The sequence below is a fragment of the Cariama cristata genome, unplaced genomic scaffold (genome assembly GCF_000690535.1).
Source record: "Cariama cristata isolate BGI_N322 unplaced genomic scaffold, ASM69053v1 scaffold15509, whole genome shotgun sequence".
NCBI lineage: Eukaryota > Metazoa > Chordata > Aves > Cariamiformes > Cariamidae > Cariama > Cariama cristata.
The window spans coordinates 13,177-31,957 of record NW_009635376.1 but is presented as its reverse complement, the minus strand read 5'-3'; the positions used below and the strand labels follow the sequence as shown (position 1 = coordinate 31,957).

The 18,781-nt window shown below is 42.6% G+C and overlaps 1 protein-coding gene across 1 annotated transcript in view; it reads left to right on the top strand.

The window, feature by feature from the left end:
- The window catches only part of ATP9A (ATPase, class II, type 9A), a gene marked incomplete at its 5' end in the record, with an annotated part of 54,125 nt that overhangs the window by 27,157 nt on the left and 8,187 nt on the right, over positions 1-18,781 (top strand). The window contains 9 exons of the mRNA XM_009707532.1: positions 1,162-1,374; positions 6,792-6,953; positions 12,970-13,062; positions 13,900-13,983; positions 14,872-15,042; positions 16,960-17,058; positions 17,336-17,425; positions 17,553-17,697; positions 18,203-18,267. Of these exons, the coding sequence (XP_009705834.1) occupies positions 1,162-1,374; positions 6,792-6,953; positions 12,970-13,062; positions 13,900-13,983; positions 14,872-15,042; positions 16,960-17,058; positions 17,336-17,425; positions 17,553-17,697; positions 18,203-18,267 (1,122 nt within the window). The remainder of the gene's footprint in view (positions 1-1,161; positions 1,375-6,791; positions 6,954-12,969; positions 13,063-13,899; positions 13,984-14,871; positions 15,043-16,959; positions 17,059-17,335; positions 17,426-17,552; positions 17,698-18,202; positions 18,268-18,781) is intronic.

The following is an 18,781-nucleotide window of genomic DNA, read 5'->3' as shown; positions in this document are numbered from 1 at the left end:
CTTTCCCTCCTCTGCTTTCACAGCCTTCTTAGCATCTGGTTCTTCACTTGGTGTTGAGACCCTTAAATGAATAAACTGTACTTGAAAACAAACAAAAACCAACAAAAAACAGACTTCAAATTATTTGCCCTCCTCTTGTATGCAATCTCCAGAAAAAAACTTGACTACTAGTTAATTATTTGCCAAAGTATTCAGTATTTCTCAAGAACATTTGGGTGACTGACCAGTCCAGTATGTGACTAGCGCTTTATGTCAATCCAAATGCACTTCAGCTGAGGGTTTGCTGTTGTTTGATCTCGTTAAAGCCTGTTGCAACAGTGCTGATGAGCAGAAATATTAAATTTGAAGATTGTATGTGTCCTAATTACTGGAGCGTGGAAAATAGCATGTGGAATTACACTGGTAAAGGATATGTGTCTCATAAAACGTCTATAATTACCAAGTGAGGCTCCTTATAATGAGAAGCATTTGTTGGCAATGATTCATGTTGAACTGTAGTTCTTATTCTTTGCTCTTATTTTTACCATGTTGTGGCCTTTGACCTGGAAGTGAAATTTTTGTCCTCTTGACACTAAAGGTTAACAGAGCAGGAAACTGGATCACTGTGTGTCCCTTCTTCAACCAGGATAATTTAGTAATTGTGCAATTATCTGAAGACTCCCATTCTGATACTAAAAATAGTATTAAAAATTAAATGAATGTAATTAAGATTTTCTAGGTCTGTACGAGTCATCTGTTTTCTGTTTTTGGCAATTATATTCTCTTGCACGTGAAACCCAATTGACTCTAAATTTTCAAAGCCACTGGTCTTTTGTGGAGCAAAAAGTAGTTTCACTGGGTCTTCTGACTTTGGTCTTTGACCAACCAGTGTTCAGTGGATCTGCAACAAAGGATCTTTTTCTCAGTGTACTCTTCCAAAAACTTAGGTAAATCTTTTGGAGCACTTTACTCCACCAGTAACAATGGTAAAGAAGTTGCATTACGCTGGGGTGTGTTCCAGTGGTGGTCTGAGTTAAGGTGTATGAAGAGCATGTCTCATTCCTGGGGACACAAGAGTCTGCACAGCTGCTACATATATGGTCTTCACTGAAGTAAAAACTTAATTTATTGCAGGGAAAAAAAAAAGATTTAAGACTTTATTCTGCTTTCCTTTTTTATAAGCAATCTCAGGACCCACCTGCTGTGAAGGGCCTTACCTTAGCCACCAAGGTCCGTAAAACCATGAGCAGCCGAGTGCATGAGGCGGTGAAGGCGATCGCGCTGTGCCACAACGTGACACCAGTGTATGAGTCCAACGGGGTGACGGACCAGGCTGAAGCTGAGAGACACTACGAGGACTCCTGCAGGGTGTACCAGGCTTCCAGTCCTGATGAGGTCAGTATCCATTTGGGTATATAAAAATATAAATACGACCTTGCTTGTTGCTGGAAAAAAAAATTATTTGGTGAAAGTACTCCAGTCTAGTGAAGGGGATAATATTTTAATGCGTTTATTGCACGGATAAGCCATGACCGTAAGTGCCCTCTCAGCTGATACACTTCAGCCAAATCTGCACCTCTGCCTGAAGCTACAGAGCTACATGGTGACTAGTGTCTGGCTGTTGTATCAGCCTCTGCGTTGTGCAGTTTTGCTATTGTTTCTGCACCTTTTGTCCAGTTCAATTTTGCAGTTCAATGCCATGAGTCTGTTTGACCATGTTGGGTAAATTGTAGGCAATCTTGGCTGGTTTGGGAGGGGGACAACTTGTGGAAGGAGGTTAGATCACTCCCACAAGTCAGCTTGTTCCTGATCTGCAAGGTGTTCAAACTTCCAGACTAAGTGAAAAGTTGTAAATCACTCTGGGTAGCACTGCTAAGCCAGGACACATCCCTTCATGTGCTGATGGGACAGACCCAGAGCCTGAGTTAATTCTGTGGAGTGAGTGAAGTGCACAAGAGTTTTGTCCTGAAGCAAAGCTGTGCCCTGCTAGTTCTCTGCTGGCACCCAGTCCAGCCAGGGCTATGCAGGGTGATACAGCAGAGAGAGACTTTACAGGTCTCCAGAGACTCGCTGGAGACTTTTACTGAACACTTGAGACATCAGGTTCAATACAGGACTTAAGACCAAAGTGCTCTTTGCCACCCTCTGCAAAATTTGGAAAACCTAATTAGAGTGTTGTTTCCTTCTGCGACGAAGACAGGAGGAATAAAATATGGTTTCATGTATTGGTTATGCTTCTTGGATACATTTTCTTTAGTGCAACCAAGGTAGAACAATTTGTTTTCTGTTAATTTGTACAATTACACTTGCTCTGTGCCATTGAGAGAGACTGAAACTTCTCATACTGTCAGTAGGATTCTTATGGGATCATATCACCCATGTGACTACATTCGAAGTTCTTCCATTTATTGCCCCAAATAAAACAGATTTGCCTCTGATAATAACCTTTTCACCTTTGACATCAGGAGAGAAACTGTCTTTCCTCATTGTTAGAGGTGAGAAATTGTTTGCATAGAAATAAATTTATTCGTTAAAAGCCCAGCTATGTGAGGATTTTGAGATTGTTGCCTGTATTACTGAAAGACTGGCACACAGAGTTAGTTTCCACGTTTCATGTACATTCAAAATATTCCCTATAGTGTTTTTCTTCCAAAGTAGGCAGTTAATTCATTTCGTATAATGTGTTCTTGTCTGTACTGTACAAAAGCTGGATCTTTGCTTCCCAACACCCCTTCCTCCTCGGTTGATGTACCTACAGTGACAACAAGCACTTACTCCTCCCTGGCTTTGGAGCTGGTGAGCGGTTGCATGTGTGTCCTCTCCCACCACATAATCTAGGTCAGTGTTTTGCTTACCTGCTTTTCTCCTCTAATATGTTGCTGTCCCCTGTAAAGACAGCTTACAGAAGGCAACTGCCTTTGGACTGAAATGAGTTCTGAATGATTTCCAGATGGTAATTTTTATGATCTGCATTTAAGTTTTTGGGTTTTTTCCCTAAAGCATTTACTGGCTATTTTTTGCACAGATCCTCTGTTTATTTACATATATACTGTGTTATATAGTGAAGTCAGTGATTTTTCTCTTCCTTTTTTGCTTTATACTGTTCTGTCTTTAAAATATTTATGTAGCAATTTGTCTCAAATACCCAAGGGATTATTCTTTGTTTGTTTTACTGTAGCATGATAACTAATCTTTCCAAGATTATTGTTTAAAATATTTTTTCCTTTCTTGTGGTGCTTTAAGTAGAGAATTACAGCGAGTTCAGAAATTGGATATGCTTTGCTGCACTGAGGAAGTCTTGTCTGTAGGTCTTAGATATACAAATATTGTTTAGACATGCTCTGTGTATGTCATACTAGATGGTAGAAAACACAGGATCAGCACAAGTCGAGTCCTTGAGAAGAGAGTGATGCTGTTAAATAACATTCCCTGTAGGGGAATGGCTTTGGACTCCTGTTAAAGCCAGCCTTTGAAATCCTATATCAATAAAATATTGCCATGGCAGGGAAGGTCAGTTTATGAAATGAGTACAAAAACTTGTATTCTCTTTACTTTAACAGCAAGGGTAATTTCTACCAGTTGGCATAGGATTCGTTTCCTGTAACAGAAAGCAGGATTTCCTAAATTTGTTTCCTGTGCACACTGCCATTTAGAAGTCTTGAAGTATCTTTATTCAGATATCGGTTACAGCCTTGGGGCTCTGCAGGCCAGTTGTCAGTTGTAGCCATACAGTAACTAACAGGGGAAATGAAATAGATATAATCTGATCAGAGATAAGAGTGCCTGGGATTCCTGGGCAAACAGTCTTTAACCCTGACAACCCGCTACAGCTGCCAGGACATGAAAGGGTGCACCAATCAATTGGTTTCTGCCTGTTGTCTGTCTGTCTGGGCAGCCCTAAATGGGAAGTTTGTAGAGCAAGTCATGGCACAGGAGGATCAATTTGTCTCTTTAGAATGAAATTTATTAGTTGATACCCACTTCACTGATGGCGTGGGTAATTTAATTGTCGGAAAGAGGAAAGTTTGGGCGATAGTGTGCCGAGCTGCTGTAGCTGCTCTACTTTGCAATGCTCAGATCTGTATCTGACTTGGCCTGGACAGAGCTGCAAAATCTTGGAGTGCAGTCAGGGACTTTATTGATTTCCCCTCATGACTGAGCATGGGCTCTCTTGAGATGTTTGAGGGATTTCAAACCTGCTTTTAAATCTCCTCAGTTTAAGCTGTAAAGATATTTTTGCATCTTGAATGTTTCTTATCTTTTCCTTGTGACTGAGAGCACCTGTAGTTACCTGTTTGCATGGCGCAGAGTAAACCCCTTCTGTCTTGCCCTGAGCTGGGAACATGCTCCCTGTCCCATCCCGGGGTGCCCAGACCCTGCCAGAAGAGCACATCAACACTTTTGTTGCTGTTGATGTTGTCCGCTGGTGCCGTGCCACTTCCCAGAGGCCGAGCCATTGTATTGCCTATTGAATGGGGATGGTAAGTTCAATGCTTTTAGTACATCTGGTAGGAACACTTCAAAATTATATCACTGTCTCTGAGTAATTATTCATTAAGTACTATAGAGGCTGGGAAGTGGCATGTTCAAAGGGGTCAGCCCCACTTCCCCTCCAGTGCTGAATGCGGTTTCACCTGGAGGGCCATTAAGGGCTGACTGGACCTAAGCCTGCTTGGGACCAGCATGGAAAAAGGGATTTTCTTTTATTATTCTTCCCCTTCCGTTGATGTACCTTTTTGTGGTCTCAGGGCTGTCCAAAATGACCGGTGTTGCACAATGCAATGCAGTTAGTTTGAAGTGTGTCATGTGCGTGACATAGCACCTCTGACGTGCTGCTCATTCATTTGTTCCTCTGCGCAAGGCTTTTCTTTCTGGAGGTTTAAATGCTTCCTGACATAGGGTTTAAATGGGACACTGGCAGGGAAGGAGGTATCTGTGAAAGAAAGTAACAAAGGAGATGCTTTTAATGGGCTGAGCTAGGAGCAGAAATTTATATCTCCAGACATTTGCAGCTTACCAGCATGGGCAAATCAACAGCCAGGGCTGCGCACACCAAACATCACACTGTGAAGAATTCTCGATAATTACTTATTAACCAGAATATTAGAAACCCAAGCTCCATCTCTGCTCTGGGAGACTGTTAGGAGGATTATCCAACTGCACACTTTAATGCACCAAGGATGGCTTGAAGAAACTTTTGAAAAAGATAAGCTGGAAAGAGCCTTTGATTTGTTGTCATCTTTGTGAAAAGACCTGCAAGAACTTGCTACTATTAAATCAAATATTAAGTCAAATTGGTTTAAAGGTCTTTTAAGGCAAAGCCACCTCAACTAATTTTTTTAATCTGGTGATTTAAGACTAATTTATGAAAGGAAAAGTTTATTTTAGGTTATTGTTTAAGCCTAATTGTGGATAAAAGGGAGCTGAGTTCACAAAAGATTCTCCAATTAGACCGAGTTGTATCAATTCATCTAGTGAAATTTTGACTCAATGCAAGTATTTGTAGGTTCCATTTTTATCTGTATCTCATGTATGTGATTTCCCAAAATAAATTCCATTATTGTCTAAGGTATTTGTGGTCACTGAAGGCAGTAAAGGCAGAACCTGAAAGGTACAACAGATAATTAACGTTCAAGTCAGCAGCAACCGTGTGCCCAGCACTCTCATGCCTTTGAAAATGTCTCTGCAAAATACTTCCAGTATTTCATGTCAGTTTGGAGAAAGTATCCCTTGATCCTTTCTGGAGGCCAGGGGTATATGGGCTCATGTCAGCTGCTGCTCCCATCCGTTACTGCCAAGACAGCTTCTAGAGTTAAACCCCTGTGTCTCAGCATGCTCAGTCTTAGATGGCTGTGTCAGCTGAGGTGGGGATTGTCAGGGAAGCAAAATAAAGGCTTTGGTCTTCTGTCATGACTCTAGTTGTAATCTAGTGGAAGCTTGTAAAGAACTCAGTGTTGTAGGTCCTTAAATACTAGAAGCTGCAATCAAAATGATACCCACCTAAGTTCAATTAAATGAGTTCTGGTGTGTGCCTTGAAAAATCTGGGATTTGTTTTGGGTTTTTTGTTTTCTGGTTTTTTTTGGTGTGGGTTTTTGGTTTTTGGGTTTTTTTTTTAAATGTTTGAGGGGAAAGGGTTCTCTGTGAAGAAGTATCTGAGCCAGCCTTCAGCTGTCTTGCTGATCAGTACAGAGGTTGAAAGTTGTTGATGAGCTGTTACTACCAAACAGATAGACTATAACACAGAGCTCATTTGTTTGCCTTTTTTTTTAATATGAATTTTTAATGGTCTCTGCATTAGTGTTTTCTGGCTTTGATATTGTAAATCCAGGGTGAGTGCATTGTTTTGAATTCTTGAGTTCATAAACAGCAAGCTGGTAAATAGCACATTCAAAAAGTGTTTGTAAAGAGATTTACCTGATGTGCCCAAGCAGAGGTTTGGGCACCCCAGGCCTGGGGGCAGAGGGTACTTGTGCCTGCCCTTGCTGAAGGGTTGTCCTTCAGGATGTGGCAGTCGAAGGCAGGGAGCCGACCACCTCCTTCTGGGAGTCTGGGACAGCCTGGCAGCTCAATCAGACAGGAGCTGGGCTGCCCAAACCCCCAAAATACTGTTAGTAAGCTTCTAACTTCAGGAAAAGCCCACTAGAAAGAGCCATATAGGAGCACCTGTGTCTATGAACGGATCCAATCCATAGCACCGTTAATGACTAATGAACTTCTTTGCAGCCCCCACCTGCTATCCCTTCCCCTCTGGTGCTCCTCGGAGGAGGTCTGGCATGGGCTGGCCGCCCTCACCATGGCCTTCTCCTCTCAGGTGGCCCTGGTACAGTGGACCGAGAGCGTGGGCTTAACGCTGGTGGGCAGAGACCAGTCCTCCGTGCAGCTGAGGACACCGGGTGGCCACATCCTGAACTTCACCATCCTCCAGATCTTCCCCTTCACTTACGAGAGCAAGCGCATGGGGATAATCGTTCGGGTAAGCTCTCATGTCTTTATCAATCTCCTGCTAACGGGATGTGAAACATATAAAACGTTTGCTCTCAGCTGTGCTGTTCTTCCTGGCTGATTTTTGCAGTCTCTTCTACCTCAGGCTGTAAGCGGGTTCTCTGTTTTGAGCTAATAGCATCTCATTGCTGGGTTTTAGTGATACATCCTTTTTCCTTGGCCATATTTGGTGGTAAGTGCTGTAGTGCCCTGGGACTTCTTTAGTTTATTGATCTCTGGTCCCTTGCTCAAAATAATGAAGGAGCCCAAGCTTCAGGCACTTGGGGTTGGTGGGGTGGGGATATGTCCTCTGCAGCTCCAACTTCTTCCAGCTTCTCCTTCCTGCTCACATTTTTAATTTGTCATGTACTGTGGGGTGGGCTTCAGCCATACAGCTCCCTGTGTAGTTTTGTGCGCACATCGTGAAGGGTAGCATCGGGTTGGGGGTGGGTGTCCAGCCCAGCTGGCAGCTGGCATTGCCACCAGCTGTGGAGGTAACTCCTCAGTGGTGCAACAGGGCCTCCGGGATGATGCTGGGAAGGAAGAGGGAGCTTGAGCATTTCCCTCCGGCTGTGAAACCAAGGGCCCTGGGGACACTGCAAAATGTTGGGAGAGGATTTCTGCCACAGGCGTGCGAGGTGGAAGGAGACATTGGGACTGGTGGGACAGAGAGCGCTAAAATCTGAGTGTTTTGGCTGTGTGTGCTGAACCAAGGCTCAGCAGCTTTGATAATCAGCAGATGCCATGTTAAGTCTCAGGTAAGGCTGTTGTTTCAGGAAATCTTGAATCAGCACTGTCAGCAAAAGAAATGGTCACAGTTACTCTGTTACCCCTGGGACCCAAATTCTGTGTCCCCTCCCACAGTGGCTGACACAGTGAGGAGGAAGAGGAGCTCAGTAGGGGCAAGACTGTTCTCTCCAAGGGAGGAGGCAGTATCTTAGGAAAGCTTGAGATAGCTTTGAAGCTTCACTCTGTGGCCCTGGGGTTGTCTTCATCTGTCCAAAAGCTCCTGCCCTTCCTGTCATGTGCATGCCGCAGTCATGCTGGCAGAGCTGGGGGCGGGGGGCTATACGATGGACTGGGGCTCTGACTCGACCCAGGTCACAAGTGCTTTCCCCTCATCAGGGTCAGCCAGGACCAGGAACCCGAGCAGGTTCACGGTTCCAGCTTACACTGCATCTCCAAAGCAGCTGTGGTGGTGCAACAGTGGGTGATGGAGGTGGCAGCAAGTGGGAAGGAGGGAGGGGATCCTGGACCAATGCCACAACAAATTACTTTAGGATTTGTTAGTGGTTTTGCGGAAGTGCTCCCCAGATCTCTGCCAGGCATCGAAAGTCCTCTCAGACCCCATGGAAGTACAGCACTGCAGGAGGAAGCGCTTGTAGCTGCAGGGAACTATGGAGGTTTTTCTTTTTTTTTCTGAGCTGTTTAATAGAGCCTGCAGCCATGCTGAGAACATGATGTCACGAGCAGGGTTTGAAAATAGCTGAGTTAAGGTAAAAGAGTGCATTTGTGCAAGTACCTTTATCAGCAGCAGCAGGCACTGCGCACGCTAAATACGTGCCCAGCTGAAATTGTACACATGACTTTCTGGTTTTATATACAAATACAGTATAAGATCGAACTCTCAGAAAAAAATTACCTGAAAAAGAAGAAGGTGTGGGTGTTAAAAACATTTGAGATCGGTTGTTACCATTATCATCTTTAGTTTTCAAGATAGTGCTAGAGAATCAATGTTAGTAAGATAGAGAAACCCAGCTATGGTAAGGCACTTCCATTTGCCTGTGAAGAAAACAAGGTGAAGCAGTCAGAATATTTCTTTTGGAGATAATTAAAATATCTTTGTTATTTTTTACTGACAGTGCAGACAGATAATTGGTACCAGGAATCTAAAACATGAATATGAAACCTATAATCCAGGGCAGGATATGATTTGTTGTATCATTTCATGGGACCTGCAGCTTTGTTATTTAGGGTGGGAAGAATAGGTAAGTTTGTTTGGTTTGGGGTTTTTTTTTGTGTGTGTGTGTCCCATTTACTTTGTGGCAAAACTGGGTTGCTGCATGCTTGTTTTGGGGTATCTGGAAATAGAGTGTAAAAATATCTTCTGCCTCATGTATTTTTAGTTACTACAATAAGAGGAGTAGCTTTTGCTTTTAGTTAGAAGCAGTTGGGATCAATATTGTACACCTGGGCCTCATCGATAGTAGATTAATTTGGTCTGCTTTATTGACTGATGTTTGGTAGCTTCACACATCTTAACTTCTCTGGACCCCTGGAAGAGCACAGCCCCTGTCAGAAACAGCACCATGATAAGATGGTGTAAAATGGAGCAGTGCAGTGGTTGTATTCAACAACAACTGTTATGGAGAACTTCAGTATTCCTGTTACCAAGAGATTTGGTGATAAAGATGGAACTGTTATATATGCATATAATTATTTTTGCAAACTTGTGAAGGACAAGCTGTGTTTAATGCAGACTGAAAAAACATTAAAGCTCATGCAAATGGCTGTATTTGTGTTACCCTACCTGAGTATTTCAGACCTGGATCTCCTGTTTCTCCAGGAACTGCTTTTGAGTTGTGGATCACACACCGCAGTATGGTGTAGGGGGAACAAATTTTTATTTCGGATTGTTCCAGGCTTTGGAATATTAAACATGCCCAAAGGCAGGAATGTTAGTTGAAGTAGGCTGATAGGCTGAGCTTGTACAAAGTAATCAGTGTGTTAAATCTGTGAATCCTAGATACACAGACCTCAGCGTTCCCATGAATGTGTCGGGCTGCATGGGATAGTTGCAACAAGTATAGTGCATATCTGTTGAAATACAGCAAGTGTAAATTCTTCAGATTAATTATTTTTATGATGAAAATTATATGGAGAATTCACGCAACCTTTTCAAGACCTAGAATAAAAATATTAGCAATAAAAGAGGGAGGACTGAACAACCTCCCTCCTCATTGCTTACTCTACCTGCAAACTTTTGATGAGATGCTGTTTTGTCAAAAGTGTAAGAAGTGGGCTAACCATTGAAGCCAGGGTATGCTTCATTAAGTTGTGTTTATATGCTCAGCAGTGGATTGAATGCCCTGAAATTTTCTCATCTAATTGGAAGACAGTCCTCTTTTTTTTTCCCCCTCTCTTAGATATGAAGCTTATTCCTCTTAAATTATCTATTATCTACATTCTCCCCCATTAGGAAGAAAAAGGTTTCTATTTTGCATTTCTGTATTTAGAATACTACTGCTGCCAAAACCAGCAAAACTCCCATTTGTGATCAGTGGGAGCAACATCAGGCCCAATCCTGACTGTAAATACTGTTTATAGAAGCATTGGCCCCTCTGTTGTGCGTGTTACTTGGTGTCTTTATTTTGCAGCCATTGAGCTGCTGCTAAGCCACTAAAATCAGCTCCCTGTGTGCCCTATGCAGAAGTAGGGTTTGAGCAGCAGTTGCTGGCTGCCTGGGTATTATTTTGGCACCTTCCCGTATACTCCAAATACTGTCTTCAAGCAGGGTTTTCAATTTCATTTAAAGAAAAAAAAAAAAAGAAAGAAAAAAAGAAGCATTTATAAATAGGTAGTTGTCAAGTAAGATTTTCTTTTGTTAAACATGCATGTATGCTTGTGTAGGTACTCCATTTCGTTTTGATCCATGACTTGCAAGGTGTTTACCTCTTCAGTGGATCTTCTAAAACTCTGCTGCTTGTTTAAAAACAGAAATAAGGGGAGGGAAAGTAGCGTGAAGTATCCAGAAGGCATCAGACACAGTGAGCGGGAGGGGAGGGGACGGAGGGAGAAACTGCAGAATGAAACTGCACTCAGGATTGTAGTGAGTAGAATTCAAATGGTAATATTTTCTGCCCAACTATACAGATATTGCCCGTCCTTGTAAACTGCAATTTTTTTGGCTAGTGGGAGCCATTGCGATTGTCTAGCCAGGCTTCCTGTACAATGTGGGTATAGAGTTTCAGCAAGGGATTCATGCGTCCAGCCCAGTAATGCCGTTACTGCAGTCCTTGGCAGAGACACCCGTCTCCCCTGCTGGTCCTGTCCGCACTGGCTCCTATAAAAAGATCTCTTTCAACACATAACTTTTAGTAAATAAAGTAGTAGTTAATATTGAAAACAAGTAGCAGATGTTGCCTTGTTTGGGATATTTTTGCAATATCTGCTTGTTTACTTGTGATCAACTGTCATTTCTGTAGCTGATTATTTCAGTTCTAAGAAGTCACCTTCTACCAAAGCAGCCACTCTTCACTGTACTGTTTACTGACTTTTCTTCTTCTTGAAAGAAGGCCTGTCTGTTTGACCACAATGTTTTCCATTCTTCTTTTTCTGTGTGTGTTTTTTTTTTTTTTTTTCCCCTTACCCATGTGGAATGATCTTTGTTGTAAAGCAAAGATAGGGCTATTGTCATATCTGGAATTGAAAGAGCCCTTTGAACTGTGGCCAGAATCAGACCACGGTGGAAAAAGATGCCTCTCCAAAACAATGTAACTGGCAAATCTCTGTGTAGATTTATAGTGTGATCTTACCATAATATGAGAACACACTAACCTCCTATTGAACTCGGTGAGAGGAAATGACTAATGCAAGGAGATAGCTGATACAGTATTTATATTGGACAAAAAATCTAAACTATCTTAAGCCAGTTCTGTAGCACGGGAAGTGGAGTCTTTATTCAGTTTCCTACAGAGATGTTGTTAGACACTTTTTAATCAAATAATTTAATAGATAAAGGTTTACCTTTGGCTACTGCCAAAAGTGTGTTTTATTTAAGCAGATTCTAGTTTTTTTGGTAGCGTGACACGCATTTTGCTTTGGGGATGTGGGGTATGTTGGTATCGGTTTATGAAGGCTGGACACTTCAGGACATTAAAAATCATGCTTAAGCTTAATTATTAGAATCTTCCTTGTGAATATCTCTATGAGCTTGGCAAAAATGTTCAGTAAAGGAGCTTCATTATCTTTGGCTACTTCTTAATTTCCATAGCGAAGACACTTATTTCTCTTCTTTGTGTTTTTAGTATCCACATCAGGTGCTACTCTTTTTCTTTTTTTTGCTGGGGATGTAAACTCTGTTTTGCCAGTGGCACAGGACATCAGGCTTTTACCTACCGACTGAAACTCTTCATGTGTGAGAACCTTCACCACTAGTTTCTGTAATGGCGGAACAGACTGACACGTGTGTTAAATAGTGTGAGAATGAAAAAGCATCCACTGTGTTTTTCTTTAATTTCTTTTTTTTCTAAAGTACTTTTCCCCCTTCGTTCATAGCTGTCTATTTCCAGACCTTCCTGGGCTTTTTGGTTTTGCGTGTTAAGTTTATTTTCTTCCTATCCCTGGTGGCTATCTTGGTTTACAGAGCAGTTTGTTCCTTACTCATTGTTTTGTCTCCTTTGAGGAAATTGCCAGGGTTTCCATTAGCTTGTAATACTAATAGCTGTGACCTCCTTAGGTATCTGCCTGGTTAGAAGGGATTTTTTAATTTGTGGTAATGTAAATATACTTTCCTTGCAGCCTACAAATTACTTGTATCAGATAAGGCAGGCAGCAATCTAACCTTTCTGTGGCAAGCATAAACTTTAATTATGCTTAAGCCATATAACGTAGCAGAGGGGGTAAATTAGAATGATTTTTACTCTGTTAAGCTTCTGCATCTGTTTTATTGTTTCACATAAGTATGAAATAAGTTTTCAAGGCGAGGGCTTGAGGTTTTTCAAAAGGCACACACAGTTGGGATTGAGAGGTGTCTGCATGGAGATGCAGTGTTGCTGATTAAAAAGCTGATCATCCTTGTCTAATCCTGCTGCGAGTAACTGAGTTGCAATTGAATAGGCATCTCCTCTTGGCCCCAAGACAAGATTCTGAGCCAGATGAATCTTCAGCCTGACCCAGTGCAGACATTTTTGTTACTGTTGTGCAGCAAACTCATCACTTAGCATGCTGAGGCCACTCCAAATACGCTAATAACAGCCCAACTTAGTCTCTTCTGTTTCTTATCGCAGGATGAATCAACAGGAGAGATCACCTTCTATATGAAGGGGGCTGATGTGGTGATGGCTGGGATTGTGCAGTACAACGACTGGCTGGAAGAGGAGGTACAGGACTGTCTTTCCTACGTACGGAGGGTTTCTCATGCAAGTGCTTTTCTTCTTCCAGGGCAACGCATGACAAAGCTTGTCAGTGTGGCAGAGGGGATGTAACTGCTAAAACATCTGTGAACCAGAAGGTCGCTGATCTTGGCAATTCATTGGATTAGTCTTCAGCCAAGTACATATGCAGTAGCAAGGAAGTCAGGTGGCGAGTTCAACATATTTAGTGCAGAACAAGTCCTGTAAATAAGATGGATTTTGCTCAAAACTGGTTGCCACTCAAGATCACCAGATTTGTCATGGGCTTGATCCTGTGTTTGGATTTATTTTAGACTGAAAGGTCTAATTTCAAAACTACATTTGGCAGCTTTGTACTGGGTTTGTCAGGTTACTAATAATGTTGGCATAGAGTTCATAGCAGTAGCTTTGGTTACTGATTCTCCCCATCCTCAAACCCTGATGTTCAAAGAAGTAATACTACCTTGGTCTTATTTTAAAGAGTTTATGGCCAAAGAGGAGAAGTCTACAAATCAAAGGCTCGTGTCCTTTTACTTGGAGACAAAGAAAATGAAATCAATGGGGTTGTTTTTGCCACACTGGTATAACAGAGAGGACATTTTTGTTTCTGATTACTGGGATAGATTACAAACCATTGCAGATCTCCTTTTTTCCCTCTCGGGTTTATCATGCACTTTATCAGATGTTACGGATTCACTGGGGTTGCTCAAACGCGACGGTTATTTTCTTAACCTGCTATCTTACATTGCCATCTCTGCAATGCTGTGCATAAATCATCTTACTTGAGATGCACTTTATGGTTTACAATGTGATGCTTCTTTCCAGTGTGGTAACATGGCTCGGGAAGGCCTCAGGGTTCTTGTCGTAGCCAAAAAGTCTCTGACGGAAGAGCAGTATCAAGACTTTGAAGTAAGTTTTTATTTGTTTTTTTTCTTTGTTTTTAAACAAACAATCACTGAAGTGATTCTCACAGACCTCCTGTGATAATGCCGCCTCTCATCTTCCTACTCCTTCTGCTAGAATTATCATTCTTCGATGTCTTGCTGTTCTTTTAATCAAAGTTGCTTTTTAAGTGATATGTATGAAACTGGATCCCAGCCAGGACCCTCCAAAACAGTTCCTCAATCCTGCCTAATAATCTTTTGTGGTTATAAATTCTGCAAATAGTCATCATTTGTTAGACAGTTGTGTTTGTGTGGAGAGATGGCTTTTGATGTTGGCTTTTAATTCTCATTGTTGCATTCCAACATCCAGGGAGACTACAAACAACCAGAATATAACCCAGCCGGGCTTCGTGGAAACGCAGGCTTCGTGCGTGGGATTTGTTAGATGGATCTCTACACACAGCACTAATTTACTTACCCCAGGCAGGCAAAATGTGAAGGAGAACTGTTTCGTTAAACGCAGAGATGAGACAGTGGAAACGCTTTGCCATCATTTGTAGATGTGTTAGCTGCAGAAACCGTGGTCAGACTTGTGGTGCGAGGGAGTCGCTTCCAGGCTTTCTGCAGGTGTCACTTCAGCAGCTGTTGTGCATTTGTGTGCACAAGGACATGCTGTGCACCGTGCTGCCCAGCTGGAACAGGACAGGGACAAAACAACAAAAACTTCCTGAAATAGTTTCCGCCTTATTCGGTAACATGCACCTCGTGTTCGCCAGGCATTACAGGTGATATCCCTGAATGATGGTTAACAGAGGGAGATTAACTGGTTAACCCTCATGCTGGTTAAACCTGCGTTCCACAAAAATGCAGGCTGGCTGTGTGAGCGACTTGGCTGTGTCTGCTCTGTCCTCAGGCACGCTACGTCCAGGCGAAGCTAAGCGTGCACGACCGTTCCCTGAAGGTAGCCACAGTCATCGAGAGCCTGGAGATGGAGATGGAGCTGCTGTGTCTCACCGGCGTGGAGGATCAGCTGCAGACGGATGTCAGACCCACTCTGGAGACGCTGAGAAATGCTGGCATTAAGGTCTGCCTAACCTAATGTTACTCCTAGTAGGAACACTTAGACCCTCTGGAGTGCGTGGCACTGTCCTACAGACAGTGCATTAAGACCATTTGAGGGGTCCTGTCAAGGTAAACATTTCACCAGGTGCCCTTTGCGAGTGGAAACAGTGGGGCTGGCCGATGCATTTTAAACATCACTTTGGGAACAGAACATACTGGAAGTAGTAAATGTTAACTAAACACATGAACGCATGTCACCTTTTGTGCATTTCTTCCCCTATACCCTGGCTCCTCCTGCAGAGAAGCGGAGTGTGTAGGCAGGAGGGGAGCTACAGCAGACTTTGGGGCAATTGTTTCTTTCAGAGAGTTGCATGAAAGAGAGCGGTTTGGATGTCCTTGGTCCCTGGGGCACGAACTGCCGTGCCGGGGTGAAGCTGTGAGTAGCCGGGTTTTCAGTATCCACTAGAGGGGGTCTGAGCCAAGAGAATCAGGGACTGGACTGTTTTTTTTCCAGCTTTCTGGGCTCTGGCATCTAAGACTCGAACACCTATGGCCTGAGCTGTACTCAGCGGTGAGGGAAGCGGTGTGATGCCTGCTTAGTTTTTCACTCTGAAAACTTGTCAGACAGATCCTGAATTTGCAAAAGAAAAAAAAAAATAACTAAAAAAAGGACTAAACATTCAGATTTGGGTGAGAAAAGTAGGTAAAAGGTTCTGGCTGTGGTTTCTTTGCTTTAAGTAGCAAAGTGAGCAAAAAGCTGGAGCCATGCTGTGAATCCAAAGCAGGGCTCTGTGTTTGGGATTTAGGTAGGAAGTAGAATTCAAGGCTTGCTACAAGCTTCCAGAAGTGCTTTCTGTTTGGAGCCATCTCTGTAAACAGCAAGGGCTTCTGCAGAGAAGCGAGATGAACAGCATCAGACAGAGCTCCTTAGCAGCATTGTGGCGTTCTCCCCCTGCGGCACAGTCCCGGCCAGTTATTCCAAAGCGGTTTCATTTTTTCTCTTCACCTTGGCTGGAGTCAGTGTCAGGGTGTGGACTGTGTTGTCACATAGCGAGTGCGGCACTTCTGAGCGCTCCTTGCAATGGTGTGTTCGTTAGGGTATTGCATGCAAGAAGTAAATAAAGAGTGAAGGCAGTCTTGTAATTCATTACAGGGACCATCTTGTTAAGATCAAATCTCTTTCCAACCTCAGATTATTAAAAAAATAAGTGAATCTTTGAGTGTTTTGGTTTGGTTTTCTTCTTTAAAGTTTTCTTAAATATTCTTGGGTGGTGTCTTGAACGAACAAAAACACCGGTGGAAGAAACAAAACAAACTCTGATAGATTTACACTGTTGAGGGAATTCCCTGCCAGATTATAAGAGGGTATTGCTGCTGAGTGTTGCTGCTGACATTGCTTTCTAATGCCCTCCCTCACCAGCACAAAATAAAAAGAGCAGTGTATATTTAAAAAAAAAAAAAAATCATGCAAAAAAACCCAACCAACTTAGTCTGTTCCAGACGCACACATCAGCAGTGAGCTAACCCCAGTTGCATCATCCACATTTCAGGCAGGGCCATGAGGGATCTTTCTGCAGCAGGGCCTGCTTATTTCAGTGTACAAGAAATAGCTGGGGTGGGACACATTAACACACGCATACACATTCTTTAGCTTGCATTTTCTGCGTTTATCAGCAGAATCTTGAAATATTGCAGGTGGGAAAAATGTTATACATAGTTTGTAACTTCTTTTGTGTTTCAGCCTCTTTAAAAGCTTTGCTTGCTTTCATCTGTGAGAATTTTCTTGTATGTTTTAAAATAGGTCTTTTTTAGAAGAATAATTTGTGTATGTATTCTAACAGTCCTTTTATATGCCTGAACTGGCAGGTGGTACTTCTAGAAGTCCTGCAGACGTGGTTGTTAAGTTTTGTATTTAATACATTAAATATTTGGATTTTAGGTGTGGATGCTGACAGGGGATAAGTTAGAGACAGCCACGTGTACAGCCAAGAATGCACATTTGGTGACACGGACACAGGACATCCATATATTCAGACTAGTGAGTAACACCCACGTACCCCTGAAGGCTTGTTTGAGACCCCAAATTCTGGGACAGGAGGGTTGCTGAGATCCCAACTGTTTTCTCGAAGTAGACCCAGAATATTTTTATTCTTTTGACTCAGCTTTCTATCCCCAGAGTTTTTGTTTGTCTGACTCTGTGCTCTGAATAACTCAAGTGTGCTGCCTGACCGTATTACTTTTGCTCGCTCTGAGACTTGTTTGTTTTTTCACCCCAATGAAGCAAACCCTTCCTCAGTTGCCATCTTTTCCCCTAGGTGACTAACCGTGGAGAAGCCCATCTAGAGCTGAACGCCTTCCGACGGAAACACGACTGTGCTCTTGTTATTTCTGGTGACTCGCTGGAGGTAGGCTCCAAACGCCTCAGACTGTTCAGGAACAGCCCCAAAACGCTGTGGCTGAATTCAAATTTTTTTTTAAAAAAGAAACTTTCATAGCACAAACATCGGTACGCTTCTGATCTCTGTAAATTAGGTGTGTCTGAAATACTATGAGTATGAGTTCATGGAGCTGGCTTGCCAGTGCCCTGCCGTCGTGTGCTGCAGATGCGCTCCAACGCAGAAGGCCCAGATTGTGCGATTGCTCCAGGAAAGGACCGGCAAACTCACCTGTGCAGTAGGTAAGGGACTAGTTAGGGAGGAGTGACCACATAGGATGTCGTCTTTACTATTTCTTCTTTCGAGTGAACAGTCCTGTGTTGTCTCATAACACCTGAAAATGCTGAGTTAGGGAACAGTGTTTTTGTGGGATGATTAAGAGGGTGAAATTTTGCATGTGGAAACTTCAGTGACGAGCTACTCTTAAATATTTGGGGTGGTATCTTTGCAAAACAGAACTTGAACTTGACCAGGTAAAGTGCCATTGTTAATCCGTGAGCTTTATTTCAGCATTGTAGGTATAATGGTACACCTGCAAGTCAGATAAAGTGATCAGTGACCTGTGGGTTGATTAAAAACAAGTGAAAACCTCTTAAGAATTTAAACTCATGACTTCTATTTAAAATCCTGCTTTTGTTGATAGGGTTAAATGTTTCTTCTAAGTCTGGTGCGGATGCCTTTGGTGGGGTTGCAAATTGCCCTTGTTGCTTAACTACCATTGTAGTTTATCTGTGCTCTGACCTGTAGGTGATGGAGGGAATGATGTCAGCATGATTCAGGAGGCTGACTGTGGTGTTGGAGTGGAAGGAAAGGTGAGATTACCTCGTGTTTAATAAGACTTGCTATGGCAATTCAGGAGCTAGTTCACAAGCAACTCTTAAATAAATCCTCTGAAACTTGTGCTAAAAAGTGAGAAGCTTCCACAAGAATAATCATCAGACCAATAGCCTTGTTGTGAAAAATAATTTAGCTGTAAAGGAGGCTACTGTTTAACAGAGTTCAAGTTCATTATTTGGTTCTTGGCAGATTCTCTGAATTTGGACCATTGTGGTTAGTTTGGGGGTTTTTAATCACGTGTAGATGCTCCAAATGCTGGAGTTAAAGTTACTCTGATAACATATACCCTACAGGTACAATTAAAAACTCTTTATGTTAGTTTAGAAAGCAAACTCTGGGTTATAGCTCTGGTTCCTGCAGCAGAGCTGCTTGGAGTGACAAGACTGGATTTGGCTGCAGTGGAAAGACTCTGCTTGCAGTGAGCCAAAACATAAAAATTGAGTGAACTTTTGAGACTGAAAATTTGTGTTCAAAACTGACTCGATATGA